General features: G+C 47.9%; 1 protein-coding gene across 2 annotated transcripts in view; it reads right to left on the bottom strand.

The window, feature by feature from the left end:
- Positions 1 to 393: 393 nt before the first annotated feature.
- IPO9 (importin 9) overlaps positions 394 to 19,290 on the bottom strand; it is a 50,051-nt gene continuing 31,154 nt past the window's right edge. The window contains exons 14-24 of one of the 2 annotated variants that reach the window (XM_058668999.1): positions 14,513 to 14,672; positions 12,262 to 12,488; positions 5,769 to 5,917; positions 5,251 to 5,379; positions 4,303 to 4,578; positions 3,889 to 4,055; positions 2,937 to 3,070; positions 2,238 to 2,360; positions 1,512 to 1,616; positions 1,257 to 1,333; positions 394 to 895 (exon numbers count right to left, since the gene is read on the bottom strand). In XM_058668999.1, coding sequence (XP_058524982.1) covers positions 785 to 895; positions 1,257 to 1,333; positions 1,512 to 1,616; positions 2,238 to 2,360; positions 2,937 to 3,070; positions 3,889 to 4,055; positions 4,303 to 4,578; positions 5,251 to 5,379; positions 5,769 to 5,917; positions 12,262 to 12,488; positions 14,513 to 14,672 — 1,658 coding nt within the window. In that variant the 3' untranslated portion in view covers positions 394 to 784. The remainder of the gene's footprint in view (positions 896 to 1,256; positions 1,334 to 1,511; positions 1,617 to 2,237; positions 2,361 to 2,936; positions 3,071 to 3,888; positions 4,056 to 4,302; positions 4,579 to 5,250; positions 5,380 to 5,768; positions 5,918 to 12,261; positions 12,489 to 14,512; positions 14,673 to 19,290) is intronic. The other variant, XM_058669000.1, reaches the window with a different exon arrangement.

Raw genomic sequence — 19,290 nt, 5'->3', positions numbered from 1 at the left:
GAAAAATACACATTGCAAATTTGAGGGCTACAACTGAACCACATTAGAGGACTCCTGAGGGTGAGGGGGTAACCTGTGACCACGAGTGTAGTAAGTGTGGGAGAGGCATATTAAATATAGTTGCACCAAGAGGATTAAAAAAAAGAAAATCCTTTTCCCCATTTTTTTTTTCTAAAAAAGGAAAAACAAATTGCCACCTGCCTGGCCAATGCCATGTGTGTGCAGGTATATATAGGAACAGTTCAGGGGCAGTGGCTGTGTCATGCAATGAAGCCAACAAGATGATGATTCCCTTGACAGAGGAGCGTTAGTGTTGTGGGAAGGGAGCAGGGACGGGTGCTGGAAAGGCGCAGAACAGCCCTGCTCCTGCCGTCTCAGCACGAGGTCCCAGATGAAGGCCAGGAAGTGCTGCGGCAGCTCAACGGGATTCAAACACATCCGATGTCCGGTATGTTCTAGAATATAAATGGTCATGACTTCCTGTGCTCCCACAATGGGGCAAAATAATCCTTGCACACAGTCCTGCCAGGCAGCCATGGTTGTGGACTAGCCAGCAGAGGGTCCCAGGAGTCAGAGGCAGGACTGGAGACGGGCTTTCCTTGGGGTACTTGGGGAGCTGTCCGCTCTCCCAGAATTCCCAAGTGATGGCACTGGTGGACTTGGTCTGAGTCGTTATCAGTGTCATTCTGCAGAGTCACTGTGGGTTGACAGTGTGTCTCAAGGCCAGCATGGGCTGCAGGGTGGTCTGCACTGGGCGGGAAGAGCGGCACAGAGTGCTCCTCATCTAGATGCCAATGGTCTGCAGTACCCGCCTCTCGTTGTCATTCAGGTGGCCCGAGAACATCATGTAACAGGGCTGTTGGGCAAACTGGCAGAGGAAGTCTGTGAGATAGGCCTGGGGGGAGATGGGGAGCAGTGTCAGCTAGAGCTCCTGGGGCTCTAGCTAAGAACCAGCCCCAAGTGATTCTGGGAATGCTGGCTCTTAAGACACATACCACTTCCTGAGGGAGAGCTTCTTCACGGTTTGGGATCTAGTTTAGCAAGTACAAGCTGGAAGGAAATCCCAGAGAAACAAAGTTCTGCAAAGTCTGATCTCATACGCCCCCCTGAGGACTGATAACACAGCTTCTCAAAGCTGGATCACATCACCGGGTTAAAGTGAGTGTGAGGTCCCAGAGCCTCTCCTGACAGCCCTAGCCGGGCCCATAGTCCTACTTCTGTGGCTTGAGACACTGTCACTCCTCTGGACGCCATACCTGCAGATCAATCTGATAGAGAGGGTCCTTCAGGGCGTCGGGATCATCTTCCTCATCATCCTCATAGTAATCCTCCTCTGCAAGACAGCCACAGGAGGGCAGGTGAGGGCGGGACCACCAGCCCTGCCATCAGGCCCTGGCTGGGGATGCACCCCACATGGCTGAGGCCAAAGGGGCACGTGCTCCAGGGAACTCCCTCGTCGGCCCACCTCTCCCCTTTCTTCCACCTGTCTGTTCTCTTCCCAAATTGCTTACCATATTTACTTGTAGCAAGAATGTCTGACAAAAGTTGGCCAGCTAGGCCATCCTCCTCCTCCTCGTCTTCTTCCTCCTGGTCCTCCCACATATCATTGGAGTCATCTGCTTGGAGATGAAAAGCACCTAGAACCTACACAGACACTGCCCTCCTGGAAGTGCAACAGGCCGCAGCATGGGGTCCTGCAAGGCGGTCAGCAGTCCCTGGGGCTGGCCGGATCCTCCCAGGAAGTCCAAGTGGAAGAGCCGCCAGAGTTCTGACAGGGAGCTAAAACGCCAAGAGGCTGCTAAGGGGAAACAGCTTGTCTCCTGGCTGCCTCCTGCCCACAGCCTCCGGTGATATATGAAAAGCATCCCTTGATGTGCCTAGTACAGTGCCAGCCAGTGTAGCCATTCAATAATATAACTTACAAGCCCAGAGATGTAACAGTCACTCTGATAACCTGACACCTTATGACTTGTCCTCCTGAGAGGGTCTTGCGTTGTGGCACAGCAAGTGAAGCTTCTACCTGTGACACCAGCATCCCAGAAGCACACTGGTTTGTGTTCCAGCTCTTCCACTCCTGATCCAGCTCCCTGCTAATCTAATGAGTGGCCCAAATGTTTGGAACCCTACCACCTTGTGGAAAAAGCTCTTAGTTTTGACTGGGCCCAGCCCTAGCCAATGCAGACATTTGGGTAATGAGAAAAAAAAAAAAAGTTTCCGGGAGCCAGGGCCTGGCGCACCTTGACTCCACTCTGCAGGAGGGGCCTGGCGCGCGGCGTTGGCCTCCATGACATTGGAGAGCTCGTTGATGATCAGTTTCAGGATCTTGACCAGCAGAGGAATGTTCGTCCAGCGCTCTGGGTCTAGAGAGAAATGGAGACGCCTACAGTTAGCCCAGTTAGACCGCCACTGGGCTCTCTGCTGGCAGAGGCCACGCCCTCCGCAGTGCCTCTGCTCATTGTTCCTGACTGGAGGACCTAGTCACCAAAAAGTGGCCTAAAGCTAAAGAAGCCTACTGCTGAGTGCAGCCCAGCTCAGTAGTGAGGAGAGCTGAGGGCTCACGGATTACAGGAGATAGGCTTCCATCAGGGAGCAGCTCCGAGATCAAGCCAGTGTATGCAGCAATTACAAACCCACAGCTCCATACCCACTCCTGTGAGCCTGCTGAAGACAGCTGGTGACAAAGGCATGCTGACCACATGGTAAAGCTCTGACAGAACAGGAAGCTGGGTGGGCCCTCTGGTACTTGGGATCAGTCTGTCAAGATTCAACAATAGGAAGGACCCAAACATTCTGAGCCGCCATCAGCCTGTGGTGTTGTGCGCCTTCATTAGAGCCTCCACTAAGCATTTTCCCTTAAAAATACAGATCACAGTACATCCCTGCCCTTTACTCCAGGAGGAACATGGGAGGGCACGGGGGCAGGCCGTGGCACCCACTTTTGGCTGTCTTGGAGCGGGTGCGGATGCCCTCATCCATGCTGTAGATTTCTTCTCCCTTCACCCGGATGTCCTGAAGGCGTTTGTCGTCGGCATTGATGCCGTGCTGCAGGAGCTTGCAGAGTGCCACGGAGCTGGTGGGGGAGGGCAGGAAAGGTCAGCTCGCGCTCACCAAGGCGACAGCAACCAGGGGATAAGACATGATTCCTCACTCAAGGTGGGAACACGAGGTAGGAAGCAGGAAGGACAAGTGTCCCAATAAAAATGGGGTGGAGGATATCTGTTCTTAAATAAAGTCAGAGTAGGCTGTCACACACGAGCTGTCCACACCATAAACTACAACGAAGTGCTGAGGACCCTGGGATGAGGTCCAGGAAACAAAGTCAGAAGGCTGGCGGCTAAAGGGGCATCATCTGGCAGAGGAGGCATCTGACCCATAGAGATCACAGAGATCTAGCCCACCAGTGTTGGTTGTTCTGGGGATTTCAACATGGCAGCTATTCAAACACACAAATTAGGGGTTGGCATGGTAGTGCAGTGAGTTAAGTAGCTGCTTGTAATGCCAGCATATCCTATCAGACTACTTTGGCTCTGATCCAGATCCTGGTATTATGCCTGGGAAGGCAGTGGAGGACAGCCAAACGCTTGGCCCTACAGCCATGTGGGTGAACTGGATGGAGTTGCTGGCTGCTGGTTTCAGCCTGGCCCAGCCCTAACAGCTGTGGTCATTTGGGGAATCAGCAAATGGAAACTCTTTGTTTTTCTCCTATGTTGCTCTGAGGCTTTTCAGATAAACAAATCTTAAAAAAAAAAAAAAAAAAAAAAAATCAGCAACGAAGAAGAGGAGAAAGGGACTAAAACAGGCAGTCTGATGTGTGAAATAAAAATCCACGCAGTGAGTCAGAAGACAACTATATAGGGGCGGGTGGTTGGGAAGGAAGACAGGGCCTACCTGACTTTGCCCTCATACTGTCCATAGAAGAGGTGCTGTCGGCTTGTCCACTCGGCCATCACGAATTCCAGGGCAGGCTTGCCAGTGGGGCCAGGGAGGCTGCACAGAAACTCTAAGAGGGGCTCCAGCTGGGTGTGCACCAGATGAGCGAACACCATGATGAGAGACTAGGAGACAACAAGGACATGGATTCAGGGGAAGGGTGCTCACAGACTGCAGGGGAAGAGTGGGGATGGGCTGGCCACTTACAGAGGCCATGCGCTGGAAAGCACGGAGATTTTCTTCTCCATGTTCTGTGGGTTAGTACTGATTCCATTTTACCTCAGTGTTTCAAAAGGATGGCAGAGAAACCCCACACCCTGAAGTGCAGGGACACCCACTGGAATGGGCGGTGTGGCCTGCTGCCACGCTCACCTGCATGACGCTGAGGGTCTCGGCCTGCTGCATCTTACTGAGGATGGCACGGAGAATCTGGTCCAGATTCTCCCCCAGTTCCCGCCCGGCCTTGGAGATGAGCGTGGAGACGAGGCGGCCCACGAAGGCCGCAGTGAACTCGGAGGTCCGGGGGTCCAGCAGCTGGCTCACCACTTGCATCACGTACCATAGCCCATTGTGGCCCTGCTCATCATGCCACTGGGCCACCTGCTCCAGTGTCACTGACACGTAGGCTCGCAGGCACTCACCGCCATTCTGGGGAGAGAGGAGGCAAAGACAGGAGTGCCAGGGGTCCCAGGCTTGGGGCCCCTCATCCGAGTGTTTAGATGTGCTTCTCCCAGGCTTGGGGCCTCCTGAGGGTGGCGAGCCTCAGCAGCTCCCAATACTGGTGTTAGGGATGAGCACAACTCAAACCTCCCTTTATCCAACCAGCCACCCCTAAGTGCCAATTGTAACCATGAAGATCTAACTATGGTCCTGATCCGGGCCTCTCTTTGTGGGCGCAAAGACAACTTACATAAATCATCATTCACCCGGGACTTGCGAGCCCACCAACATTCTGTGGCAAGCTCCCATGATTTTTATAGTCAACTGCAGTAGCAAGACCTGAAAATGTAACTAACTCACCAAGAAACTAGAACAGAAAGAATACTCGGGCATTCCTCCCCTTGCTGAGGCTGATCACCTTGCTGCCTCCATAAACAGAGTTGTCTCAAGACTATTTTATGGCCCCCAGGCAGACGGCAGGATGTCCAGCATCCATTCTTTGTAACACACCACAAAGCACACCAGGTTTGGCTACAGCAGCCTGAACTCTCCCTTGGTCTTTTTGGTGTTGAAAGAAAAATGACTCGCCAGGCAATCCAGCCTCCCCTAAGCCCACAGTGAGGAACTGTCTCCCAGCTCAGGTCGCCTCGCGCTAGTTACCTGCATGGTGGCATTATCATCAGTGTGGAGGGTGCACTGAGCCACAGCGGGGAAAGCCTGACAGATGAGGAGCTGGGAGAGAGGAGGCTTTGTGTTCCGCACCACTGTGGTCAGGATGTCAATGGCTGTCTGAAGAAAGAGGGAAAGAGGACGGTCAGAACTGCCTCGGAGGTGGGGATGCCCGAACCAAGCCCTTGCTAGGGAGATACAACACAGCAACTTGAAGAAAAGCTCAATATTGGAAGGCAGGGGCCCCCAACAAATGCAACAGTTGGGAGGTAGAGGGCTCGTGGCTCCTCAACAGTTTATTCCTTGAGCAGCCATAGCAATGGGCAGTGCACGGCAGTGGGTGAAGACAGCTGGGTGATCTACCTGGTGCTACTGTGTAATGGTGGCGCTCAGGCCAAGTTGCTGAAGACACTTCTAGAATAAGAGGTTATTTTCTTGAAGCCTCAGGCAAGCCCATGGTCCTCGTGGGCACAGAAGTCTGGTATCCCCCAATTCTCATAGCCACTCACCGCACAGAGTCCCGCAGGGATCTTGTCTGCCGGAGCCTGCATGATGCTAACCAGGGTAGGGATGAGCCTCATCTGCATGGGGCCCTGGCAGGCTTCAATCTGGGACAGCTCCTTGAAGATGTCCTGAGCCAGTGAGGCCACAACAGGATCTGTGGTGAGTAAGACAACGTGAAGTGGGCCCTGCCGGTGGCCTACAACTGCTCCTGACTGAAAGATGCTCATGCTTGGTTAACACCGACTAGCGTGTTAATGTCTACAGCATTCATACATTACAAACTGACATCTAGCAGGGTCACACAAATAATGTGAAAGAACAGGAGAGAGAACAAATCTCCACATGGCGTGGTATGTGTGTCTTTAACTCAGGGACTGGTCATTAACAGTCACTTCATCTAGCCCCACCTACTCTCCCCTCAACTGGGACAAATCTTTCTGGTCTTTACTCTTATGAAACACGGATTGATTACAAAACCAAACACTTAAGAAAAGTCTTACTCACAACAGGTTAAACTTCTGCTCAAGACACCTGCATCCCATTTCAGAGTGCCTGGGGTCAAGCTCCACTTCTAATACGGTTTCCTGACCACCACGGGAACTCTGGGAGGCAGCAGACACTGGCACTCCTGTGAGACACTTGGTTGCAGCTCTAGGCTCCTGGCTAGGGTCTGGCCCAGCCCTGGCTATTGTGGGCATTTAGGGAATGAACCAGAAGGCAGGAGATAATTTATTCTTTTTGTTACTCTTTCATATAAGTAAATAAATAAAATTGAAAAAAGCTTTACTGATATGCTATCAACAAGACACGAAAGTTTAAAAAAACTGCCTAAACACTGTCTTTTGCCTACACCACCTTCTGGGGGTGGATACCATAGATAGGAAGAACCCAAAGCCATTTCTGGAGCAGAAGGTGAAACTCTCAAAAACTAAAGCCTTGTGAAGACACAGGACTTCAGCCGAATCTGTTTTACTTAAGAGTATGTGGGGCCCAGCATGGTAGCCTAGCAGCTAAAGTGCTCGCCTTGAACGCCTCGGGATCCCACATGTGTGCTGGTTCTAATTCTGGTAGCTCCGCTTCCCATACAGCTTTCTGCTTGTGGCCTGGAAAGTAGTCAAAGACGGCCCAAAGCCTTGGGACCCTGCACCCGCGTTGGAGATCTGGAAGAAGCTCCAGGTGCCTGGGTTTGGACCAGTTCAGCTCTAGCTTTTGCAGCCATTTGGGCAGTAATCAGTGGATGGAAGATCCTCTCTGTATACCTGACTTTCCAATAAAAAGAAATCAAGAAGAGGGTATGTAAGAAAATTTGTGGGTATAATAGATAAAGCCACTGTCTGTAATGTCAAAATTCCACATGGGCACCGATTCACGTCTTGGCTGCTGCATTTTAGATCCAGCTTCCTGCAAACAGCATGGGAAAAGCAGAGGAAGATGGCCCAACTGTTTGGGTGCTGGCACCCATTTGGGAGGCCCACAGGAAACTCCTGACTTCAGCCTGGCCTGGCCCTGGCTGTTGTGGCCACCTGGGGAGGAAACCACTGGATGAACATCTTTTTCTGACTCTTTCTACTTCATATTTCCTCGAGCTTCATAGAGTTCCCTCTTTTTTTTTTTTTTTTTTTAAAGATTTATTTATTTTATTGGAAAGGCAGATGTACAGAGAGGAGGAGAGACAGAGAGGAAGATTCTCCATCCAATGATTCACTCCCCAAGTGGCTGCAACAGCTGGAGCTGAGACAATCTGAAGCCAGGAATCAGAAACTTCTTTCTGGGTCTCCAACGCGGGTGCAGGGTCCCAAGGATTTGGGCTGTCCTCAACTGCTTTCCCAGGCCACAAGCAGGGAACTGGAAGGAAGTGGAGCTGCCAGGATTAGAACTGGTGCACATATGGGATCCCGGTGCGTTCAAGGCGAGGACTTTAATCACTACGCTACTGCGCTGGGCCCTAGAGCTCCCTCTTTATCTACCTGTAACAGGTATTATCTACCTACATATCAATATACATTCTCTTCTAAAACAAAAACCCAAACTCAGTTCATATTTCATGGAATTTTTTTTTTTTTTGAAAACTGTTTTGTCACTTAAATAATGTAAGTACTGTCCAGTAATTTTAAGTATTCCTCTGGAATGCCCACATCCCACATGAGAGTGCGTGGCTCCAGATCTGGTTTCTCTGCTTCCATTCTGGCTCAAGCCCTTGGGTCTCGGCCACCCATATGGGACAGATGCGATTAATGGCTTCTGGCTTTGGTCTGGCCCAGTCCTGGTGAGTTTTTGGGTGTAAATTGGTGGACAGAACTGTTTTCCTTTTGTTCTGCCTCTTAAGCACACAATAATGAAAATTAAAAAAAAAAATTTTTTTTTTTTTAAAGAGAAAAGGCCAGCACGATGGTTTATCAGGTTAAATCCCCATCAGCAATGCTGGCATCATATGTGAGAGAGCTGGTTCAAATCCCAGCTCATTTCCTTCTGATCCAATTCCCTACTAATGAACCTGGGATAGCAGCATTATGATATCTTAATTATTTGGGCTCCTGCCATTATGTGGGAGATGAAGATGGAGATCTTTGCTCTTGCTGTTGCAATCATTTGGGGAATAGACCAAGAGAATAAAGATCACTTTCTCTGTTGGTTTTGCTTTTTGTCTTTCAAACACATAAATGTATCTTTAAGACGATCTTTAATTTTCCTAAAAAAATATTTATTTATTTAAAAAGGCAGATTTACAAAGAGAAGGAGGAAGAGAAAGATCCTCCAACAGCTGGTTCATTCCCCAAGTGACTGCAATGTTCAGAGCTGAGCTGATCTGAATCCAAGAGCCGGGAGCATCTTCTGGGTCTCCCATGGAAGCACAGAGTTCCAAGACTTTGGGCCATCCTCTACTGCTTTTCCAGGCTGCAAACAGGAAGCTGGAAGGAAAGTGGAGCAGACAGTATATGAACCAGCACCCATATGGGATTCTTGACGCATGCAAGTCAAGGATAGAGGCACTGAGCAAGTAATGCTAAGCTAAAAAACATTTTTTTCTTTGAAATCCATGCATAAAAGAGGTTTTCAAAAAGGTCATAAAAACAAGTGCATTAATATCTGAGCATGGATTTCAAAATATTTGCATTAGGGCCCAGCATAACAGCTCAGTGACTAAATCCTTGTCTTGCATGTGCCAGGATTTCATATGGGTGCCAATTCGTGTCTCAACTGCTCCAGTTCCCATCCAGCTCCCTACTTGTGGTCTGGGAAAGCAGTCGAGGATGACCCAAAGCCTTGGGACCCTGCAACCTAGTGGCAGCCTGACTCCAGACTGGTTCAGTCTGGCCATTGTGGCTACTTGGGGAGTGAACCATCGGATGGAAGATCTTTCTGTCTCTCCTCTCTGTAAATTGGATCTGCATTCCCAATAAAAAATAAAAATCTGTACTAAAATGTTACTTTTCTTTTTTTTTTTTAAAGAGTTATTTATTTTTGTTACAAAGTCAGGTATACAGAGAGGAGAGACAGAGAGGAAGATCTTCCGTCCAATGAGTCACTCCCCATGTGAGTGCAACGGCTGGTGCTGCGCCAGGAACCTGAAACTTCTTCCAGGGACTCCCACGCCGCTGCAGGGTCCCAAGGCTTTGGGCCGTCCTTGACTGCTTTCCCAGGCCACAAGCAGGGAGCTGGATGGGAAGTGGAGCTGCCGGGATTAGAACCGCCATCCATATGGGATCCCGGCGTGTTCAAGGCGAGGACTTTAGCCACTAGGCTACACTGCCGGGCCCTAAAATGTTACTTTTCAATTTTCCCTCCTTTTTAGAAGATTTGAAAGAGTTACAGAGAGAGAGAGAGATATATATCTTCCATCTAGTGGTCCAATTTCCAACTGACCACAAGAGCTAGGGTAGGGTCAGGCTGAAGTCAGGAGCTTCCTCCAGGTCTCCCACATGGCTGCAGGGACCCAGGTACTTGAGCCATTATCCACTGTTTTCCCTAGGCCATTAGCAAAGAGCGGCATTAGAAGTGGAACAACCAGGAAATGCATATGGGATGTCAGCACTACACGGTGAAGCATTAACATGCTGAGCCATCTTACTGATCCCTACTTTTTAAAAAAAACTTCCTTCTGGGGTAGACACTGTGGTGAAGTGTATAAAGCTGTTGCCTGTTGCCTATAGGCCTGGTTTGGTAGCCTAGCGGCTAAAGTCCTTGCCTTGCACCTGTCAATATCCCATATGGGCACATTTTGTGTCCTGGCTGCTACACTTCCCATCCAACTCTCTGTTTATGGCCTGGGAAAGTAGTTGAGGACAGCTGAAAGCCTTGGGACCCTGCACCCATGTAGGAGATCTGGAGAAGGCTCCTGGCTTCAGATCGCCTCAGCTCCAGCTACTGAGGCCACTAGAGGAGTGAACCAGCGCACAGAAGATCTTTCCTGTCTCTTTTGCTGTCTGTAATTCTGACTCCGCGCCCCCCCATCCCAAAAGCTGCTGACTACAATGCTAACATCCCACATGGTCCTGGTTTTTGAGTCCGCGACCTGCTCTACTTCTGATTCAGCTCTTTGTTAAGATGCTTGGGAAAGCAGTGAAAGATGGCCCAAGACCTTGGGCTCCTGTAACCCAAATGGGAGACACAGTAGAAGTTCCTGGCTTGGATCTGGTCTAGCTCCTGCTGTTATGGCCAACTGGAGAGTGAACCAGTGGATGGAAGATCTGTGTCTCTCTTTTCATTTTCTTTATAAACTATGTGTTTTAAACAAATAACTCTTTAAAAAATAGATACTAAAGCTTTCTTTCTTTGCAAGGCCATGCCAGGACCATCACTGTGGTGCAGTGGGTTAAGCCAGCATATCACAGAGTGCTGGTATGAGCTATGGCTCCTCCACATCCGATTTGGTTTTCTGATAATACTCCAGGAAAACTGTGAGGATGATCTAAGTCCTTGGGCCCAAACCCACCTTGGAGACCTGGATGGAGCTCTGGGCTTCTGGCCTCAGATCCGCCCAGTCCCAGCTATTACTGCTATTAGGGGAATAAGCCAGTGGGAAGAATCTTTTTGTGATCTTGCCTTTCAATTAAAAACACAAAATACAACAACAAAAACGCACAGCCACAGATATGGCGTGGGGGGTGGGCAGGAGATAGAGGTACCTTCCATCTGCTGGCTCTTTCTCCAAATACCTGTACAGCTGGGACTGGGCCAGCCCAGAGCTAGAATCCAGTGACTCTATCCCAGTCTTCTACATAGGAGACAGGAACCCATGCACTTGGGCTATCACCTATCGGTCTCCCAAATGCATTAGCGGAAAGTCATGTTGGAATAAGAAGAGTCAGGGCATGACTGGGTAGCCCAAGCAGCTTAACCAGCACTACACAAAACCTGTCTCTTCACAAACTTTTTTGAAGTACTCTCATACTTTATTTTATAGAATTAATCTTTTAAAAATTATTTCCAAATTTTTCCTATTATAAGATAGACATGATCAACACCTTTGTTTATAAATATGCCTTTCTTGGGGTTAGTACTGTGCATAGCAGGCTGAGCCTCTGTCCATATGAGCTCAAATTCCACATGAAGGACCAGTTCCAGTCCTGGCTGCTCCACTTTCAATCCAGCTCTTTGCTGATGCACCTGGGAAAGCAGCCTAAAATGGCCCAAATCCTTGGGTTCCTGCACCCCTGAGAGACCCAGAGGAAGCTCCTGGTTTCAGATCAAATCAGCTCTGGTCATTTTGGACATCTGGAGAATGAACTAGCAGATGAAAGATTTTTATTTCCACTCTGTGTAACTTGGCTTTTGTTGTTTATTTTAAAGATTTATTTAATTTTCGTTACAAAGTCAGATATACAGAGAGGAGGAGAGACAGAGAGGAAGATCTTCTGTCCGACAGTTCACTTCCCAAGTGACCACAACGGCCGGTGCTGTGCCAATTCAAAGCCAGGAGCCTGAAACCTCCTCCAGGTCTCCCACATGGGTGCAGGATCCTAAAGCATTGGGCCGTCCTCGACTGCTCTCCCAGGCCACAAGCAGGGAGCTGGATGGGAAGTGGAGTCAGGGTTAGAACCGGCGCACATGCAGGATCCTGGTGCGTTCAAGGCGAGGACTTTAGCTGCTCGGCCACAGCGCTGGACCCTTGACTTTCAAATAAAAATAAATCTTAAAAAGAAATGTGTCTTTGTTTCTTTACATCCCTTTTCTAAATTACAGTTTCACATGCCTTCTTTCAGAAAGCTGCTCCTTTAGCTGGTTAATTTCCTCTTCAGTTACCATTAACATTACTCTGAATTCTACCTCTGGCCTGCCAAGTCTTTCACTTGCACCTTTCCTGCACGCCTCATTAGAGCATCAGTGTCACAGAACAGGTGCTGTCCTCTCTAAAGCTGCTATGCCTATAGTGTTTCTGTATTCTGTTCTCAGGCTGCTTAAGCCCATCACAGCCAGGGAAGGAAGCTGTCACCTGAACCCACCAACCACCACCCACTCACTGGCACATCTCAGCAACATGCCGTCCTGCCGGCTCACCATTACTGTATTTCAGGAAGATGGCGATGGTGAAGGGGCAGATTTTGCTCTCCATGCCGGCTGTGAACTCGGGATCCACTGTGCAAACAATGCACAAGGTCTCCATCACCAGGTTGAGGACCTCTGAGCTGAACTGGGCTGCCAGGTGGATTAGGCCGTCAAGGATGCTGGGCAGGAAGGGCTGGAGCACGTGTGTGCTCTCCGAGACTTTCAGTTGGTCACAGTAACTGCAGCAACAGGCAAACAAGAACAGCTCAAAGGCACATCTCTCATGTCCTGATTTTCCAATCAAGTTCCCATGGTACAACATTTATAGGTGAAGCTTTACGAAGCTACTCCCAAAACTTAGTTATGCGGTTCCATCTCTCTGTGGCACATTACAGAAACATTAGCAATGCTTCTGCTTTGATCTTCAGGGTTTGCTTAAAAATTTTATGCTTTTCCCTTTCTGTTTTGAAGCAGATCCAAGACCTAGCATCACATCCAAATTATCAAATGATTTAATTAAATGCTGAGTCCTCAGACTGTTAGTCGCATTCCTAGATGTTTATATAGTTTTACCATTTCATTTCCAAGTAGTGTTTTTTAAATATTTTTTTGATACAATTAATATTTAATGGGAGATTACTTCAAACTTAAATGAGATTAATTTACACAAATAATCTACACATACTTATAAAATTGGTGGCACTATCTATAAGGCTTTCAGCTTTTTGTAATAGTCCCATTGTCTTTACTTTTTATTCAATCTACAAATACGATCGAGTGCTGCATCTCATCCATGTCCAAGAGGACACAGTTATTAATATAGTCTGTCTTTACTTTTAGTTTTGCTAGACTGGCATAAGTCAAGAAGCAATAAAAACAGTTTAACCATGAGTTAGAAGAACCTGGCAGAGAAACTTGGTCCTCAGTACCCACTTAATAAATGGTGTGTGTGTTTTTTTTTAAAGATTTATTTATTTTATTACAAAGTCAGATACACAGAGAGGAGGAGAGACAGAGAGGAAGATCTTCCGTCCGATGATTCACTCCCCAAGTGAGCCGCAACGGGCCGGTGCTGTGTCGATCCGAAGCCAGGAACCTGGAACCTCTTCCAGGTCTCCCAAGCGGGTGCAGTGTCCCAATGCATTGGGCCGTCCTCAACTGCTTTCCCAGCCCACAAGCAGGGAGCTGGATGGGAAGTGGAGCCGCCGGGATTAGAACCAGCGCCCAAATGGGATCCCAGGGCGTTCAAGGCGAGGATCTTAGCCGCTAGGCCACGCCGCCGGGCCCTATAAATGGTGTTTCTTAATTTTTGGTGTGAAGTATTTTATAGCCCTATTTTGTCAACTGGCAAAGATCCACAACGCCCAATGAAATAATGGGTTCTAGTCTCAGATTTATGCATGGGCTTTATGATTTTTGTTCCACCATGCCTTGATTTTCAAGATCAGCCTGCTCTAGTCTAGCTTCTGAACAACTGATGTGGTGCTCAGTCTTGGTTACCTCTCAAGTCCTTAGACTGAGTTTTGAATCCATTTCCATGACAGTAGTCAGTTGTGCCTTATCCTCACTATCCCTCTATACAGCTCCAATTTAAGGATTCACAGTGACTTTACGTTGCAGAATGTACAGTGTGAGATATCAGACTGTATTAGCTAGCCAGATCTTATTCTTTTGTGTTTCATCAGTGAGGAAGTTCTTTATTTTATAGACAAACATCTGTTCTACACAGTGCAAAGAGGGGTCTCTACTCATGGTAATAACATTAGTAAATGCAGATACTATAGCAGTAAAAACATAACATAATACATGGCATTTCAGTCCTGCCTCGAAAGGCAAAAAGATGGGGCAGGAAGGTGGAAGAGGAATTTTGTTTCTAGTGTTGAGGATTCCATTGGAAAGCCTAAGTTTGAATCTTACAATATTCCTCAAAGCACCACTGTTCTCCTGGTCTGGGCAGGACTGTAAGCAAACAATTACTGAGTCAACTTCAAGCCTCAGGTGCTTTACCTCTCAGTGAAAGGGAGACGGCTTGGATAGCTCTAGTCCTACAGTAAACAGAAAAGAATGAGACGCAAAGGGAGAGGGCATCTTCTGGAAGCCCTGTGGCCCTTGTGCTTCTTTCCCTGTCCTAACATCTATCCTCAGAGAACCTGAACAGAGACGTCCGGGGAACACAACAATCTGGAGAGCACTGTGCTGGGGGTTGTTAGCCTCAGTCAGCTTTCATCCAACAGGTCTTATTGCCTCGAAGTAGCATACTCACCCCCAGATGGCTCTCACAGCAGAGATTCGGACGGAGGGGGGTTGTGTCTCATGAAGACCACTAACGGTTGCCTGCAGGAACTGCTGGATCAGCTCAGGGGACATTGCCACAGTGAACCGACTGGCAGCCCAAAGTGCCCGGCCCAAGAGGAAAGGAGAAACTGCAAGAAAGAACAATCATAGGTTGAAGGAGGACAGTTCCTGCTATGTGCCTTCTGCTCTCACACCTCTGTCGCTGTCCTGCAGCGATGGACTTGGTGCACGGAGCCGATAATAACACGCATGGACTACTGACTGATGACCAATAGCCAAAATTTATTAGGGGCAACAGACTTTATATGCTGAGAGTCATACAGGATTAGGGTAGAGATACTTAGTTCATCAACAGAACCATCAACTGTTTCTATGCCTTAGCTTGGAAGTCCTTTTGCCTTGTATATTACTTCCCACTCAACTGTTCTTACACAAATGTTATCTCATCAGGTATACAAAAGGTAGCCATTCATTTGTTCTCATGCAAAGGATATCCAATCAGTCACACACAAGACTTCCATTCAGTTGTTTATCATACAAATATTATCCAATCAACTGTAATCCTGTGCTCGCTGACCTTCTAGGGTCACAATGTCCTCCCACACACCTCTACGCTCCAGCTGTGCTCAAGTCACTGGCTGATACTTAATATATACAACTTATTTCAAAGAAAACACATGATCTTATAACAGAAAAGCAAAGTTGTGGCTTTTGCTGTTGAATCCATTTCCCAGTATCCATTTTGGCTGTTGACAAAGTTATCTTGAGTATCTGTAGATTAATAAGACTTTATCATGCCAGTTCTGACCCCAGCTTCTCATCATCACCACCTGCACTACTAAATTTATTAATTAATGATTTATTTACTTTTTATTGGAAAGTCAGGTATACAGAGAGGAGGAGAGATAGAGAGGAAGATCTTTTGTCCATTGATTCACTCTCCAAGTGGCTGCAATGGCCGGAGCTGAGCCAATCCAAAGCCAGGAGCAAGGAGTCAGGAGCCTCTTCCAGGTCTCCCACATGCATGCAAGGTCCCAAGGTTTTGTAGCCTGCTTTTCCAGGCTACAAGCAGGGAGCTAGGTGGGAAGTGGGGCTGTCGATATAGTATCATATGGGATCCCAGTGCATGCAAGGTGAGGACTTCAGCCACTAGGCTACCATGCTGGGCCCTGCAATACTAAATGTATAAACATCATGTCTGTCACCTGCTTTTTCCTACTCTTGGAATACTCTTAGGACATCATAAACGACAGCTTTGGGGGGTCCGCATTGCAGCATAGCAGGTAAAATTACCAACTGGTATCCATCTTGTCATAAGTTTCAGTCATGGATGCTTCACTTCTGATCACTAGCTCCCTGCTAACGCACCTGGGAAAGCAACATAAGATGACCCAAGTGCTCGATCCAGGCGGGGGCCCAAGCAGCTTGGCCCCGGGACGCCATGCGGCCCGGGTGCGAGGGTCCCTGCCACGATTCCAGCCTAACACAGCCAAGCTTTCCACCACCTGCGCAGGTACATGGGGTGCGAGGCTCTCGGGCGGCCAGTGCGCCATTTGGCGCCAGGCTTCGCCTGCTGGCCGCCTGGCCAGGAAGTTCTGGAATTTGGTTTCTCTGATATGCTGCATCAGACGCTCCGTGCTGAACCCACAGTACTCTGAGAATATGTATTAGTCCTTAAGCTTTTCAACGGCATTTAATCTTCCTCTGAAGAACCTGTAGTCACTTTATAGTGCCGATCGCCAACATCAGCTCACTTAAAAGGCAAAATTCCGGGCTTGTCCAGCAGGATGCCCCATTACCTGATAGGATGAGGGATCAGCAGAGGGGTCACAGAAGGCATTACTATGACACTGACTGGCATTCAAGAACCATACTCGGGGCTAGAATGTGTGAGGCATGCGTGGACCAATCCCCTGACACTCTGACCCCATTGGACAGTTTAGAAGGGCCGGTGGAGTCTATGCAGGAGGTATGACAGTCTATAGGGCCCTCTGGGCTGACCAGAGCAACCTCTGGCATAGTTAACACTGGCTGGCAACAGGCCTGGTTGGAGAGCGTGGTGGAGGCCTTGGCTGCATGGAGCCTACCACTAAGGGGCACAGGAACTGGAGGGAGGCTGAGTTCTGGTCGGGTCACAGTTGTAATCCCTTGGCACAAATATCAATTCGGCTTTGACGCACCATGCCGGATTAGACCACAGCACAGTTTGGTGCTCCGGAGGACCAGGATAGACGTTGGATGGGCTCGGCTAGGCCTCAACCCCATCTGAGCCATATATGAGATATGCGTGGGTATGGACGAGCCGTGGCTGGGCTGAAACTCTCAACAGCAGGAACCAGAATGGATTGAAGAGCGGAGCTGGCCAAAGGACCTGCTGGAATGCGTGAAGCCCGACACCATGAAGGAGTCGGAGGGAGGAACCTGAACAGTTCCTCTGACAGGACACTGACTCTACGAATAAACGCAAGAAGCATGGAGGTAAATAACCCAGAAGAGGCTTTGGAATGTGACCCACTGGAATACACTTGGCTCGGGTTGGGGCAGACCAGGCTGAGTCGGTTCACGTCATCCACTGGCAAATCCGAGTGCTGAAACTGTGTGGGGGCCTGGCCGGGTTTGGTTGCGATAAAAAAAAAAAAAAAAAAAAAAAAAAAAAAACAGTACAAAACACAAAATGCCAAGGTGAAATGGCCTGTGCTAGTAGGGAATGCAACACCCGACCAGCACTCCTCCCACTGGTTTAGGTGAGGGACGAGAGTGTGATGGGCAGAGCCGGGGAGAGATGCGACACTCATTGGTTCCAATAGAGGTCGGGGCTCAGAAGAGAACCAACCCAGGGGTTAAAACCATCAGCTGATCAGAGTGATGGACGGTGGCGGGCACTGTGCTTACTAGTAGTACATGTAGGAGCCTGGACTGGGAATGCCTCAAAGTTTTTTTTAGGGGGATTCCCCTGAACAAAATGGAGGAATCAAAGCATTAATCAAAAAAAGATGGAAAATGGAGTAGATGAATCAACCACCTCAGCTTTATGCTTGCAGCGGAAAACTGGACAAGGGGAAACCCTAAGACGGACTATGTCAATCAGTGGACTCTGCACCAGCCTCATCATACCTGGACTGTTGCTGATGATATGTTGGAGCTTCTAATTGATCGAGGTGATGCTCTGCTGGCTCTGCCTACAAACCTGAGAGGGCCTCCCTAAGAGGCCGTTGAACTTGAACTGGACAAGTGGGATGCTGGACTCTGTATGGTGTAAACTTTTAATTAGGGAATCTCAACGGAACTTGAGCTGTGGTTATGCATCAAGGTGAAGGAATTCATGATGGGGGAAGGGTTTGGGGTGAAGGGGGGGGGAATCCCAGTACCTATGTGTCATGTAATGCAATGTAATTAATGAATAAATGAATATTAAAGAAAAAAAAAAAAAAAGATGACCCAAGTGCTTGAGCCCCTGCGCCCAAGTAGGAGATTTGCATGAAACTTCTGGCTTCGGCCCAGCCTGAGCTGTTGTGACAACTTGGGGAGGGAACAAGCAGATGGAAGGGCTTCTCTTTGTCTTTTTGCCCCTAGTATAATTCTGCCTCTCAAAGAAATCAAAGAAGTCATTTAAAAAAAACTGCAACTCTGATCATATCATTCTTCTCTTTAGAGCCTGTCAAAGAAATCTATAGTCAACCAAACAAAGGTTCTGCTGGTGAGTACAGCATGCCAGGCTCCTGAAGATCAGCATCATCTATCAGTTTCCTATAGCAGTCAGAACTTCAGACCACATCCCCCTAGCAAGTTCATCTTACTTGGCTGGCTCTACTTTGTTTCTGCCCTAAGTGAACACATTTGCCCTTCCTTGTACTACCAGCCAGTGCCATGGTTTGATTTAATTCTAATTATTCCCAAGTCACTGTAATTTCATTTCCTTAGCCTTCTCAAATGTTATATTATATATTTTGCTTCATATCCCAGTCACTGGTATTATAAATGGCTTGGGGAAAATGATTTATCCTGTAATAGGGCTTAACTTAATGCTTACACAATAAACATCTAGGGCCCAAAGAGATAGCATAGCGGTTAAAGTCCTTGCCTTGAATGTGCTGGGATCCCATAAGGACCCTGCTTCCCATTCAGCTCCCTGCTTGTGGTCTGGGAAGGCAGCCAAGGACAGCCCAAAGCTTTGGGACCCTGCACCCACACCCACATGGGAGACCTGGAAGAAGCTCCTGGTTTGGATTAGCTCAGCTGCATCCATTGCGGCCGCTTGGGGGAGTGAACCACCAGACAGAAGACCCTCCTCTTTGTCTCTCCTCTCTGTATATCTGTCTTTCCAATAAAAATAAATAAATCTTAAAAAAAATCTAGTAGATAAAAATTGGAGAATACAACATTAACACACAAAATAAAAAGTTATGTAATATATGTTTATTATGTAATATTTATATGTTCTATGTAAAGCAGCAGTTTTCAAAACGTAGCTCCTAAAGGATTTCTGGGAGTACCTCAAGTTAGGATTATTTTTATAGCAAAACTAAAAGATATTATCTGTCTTTATTCCCTCTCATTCTTTCAAATGGTTATCTATGTAAAAAATGCAAGTTTTCAGAGGTTACATGACATAACATCACAGCTCTTAAAAGCTAATGAAAAGGATGTAAGTACTTTTTCATATTAATTTTTAGTATGTCAAATACCAATAAATAAAATCTACACAAAAAAATCAACCCAATGCTGACCCCATGAATATTTCATTGA

This window comes from Ochotona princeps, chromosome 10 (genome assembly GCF_030435755.1).
Source record: "Ochotona princeps isolate mOchPri1 chromosome 10, mOchPri1.hap1, whole genome shotgun sequence".
NCBI lineage: Eukaryota > Metazoa > Chordata > Mammalia > Lagomorpha > Ochotonidae > Ochotona > Ochotona princeps.
The sequence above is the reverse complement of the archived record's forward strand: the minus strand, read 5'-3'. Positions and strand labels throughout refer to the sequence as shown.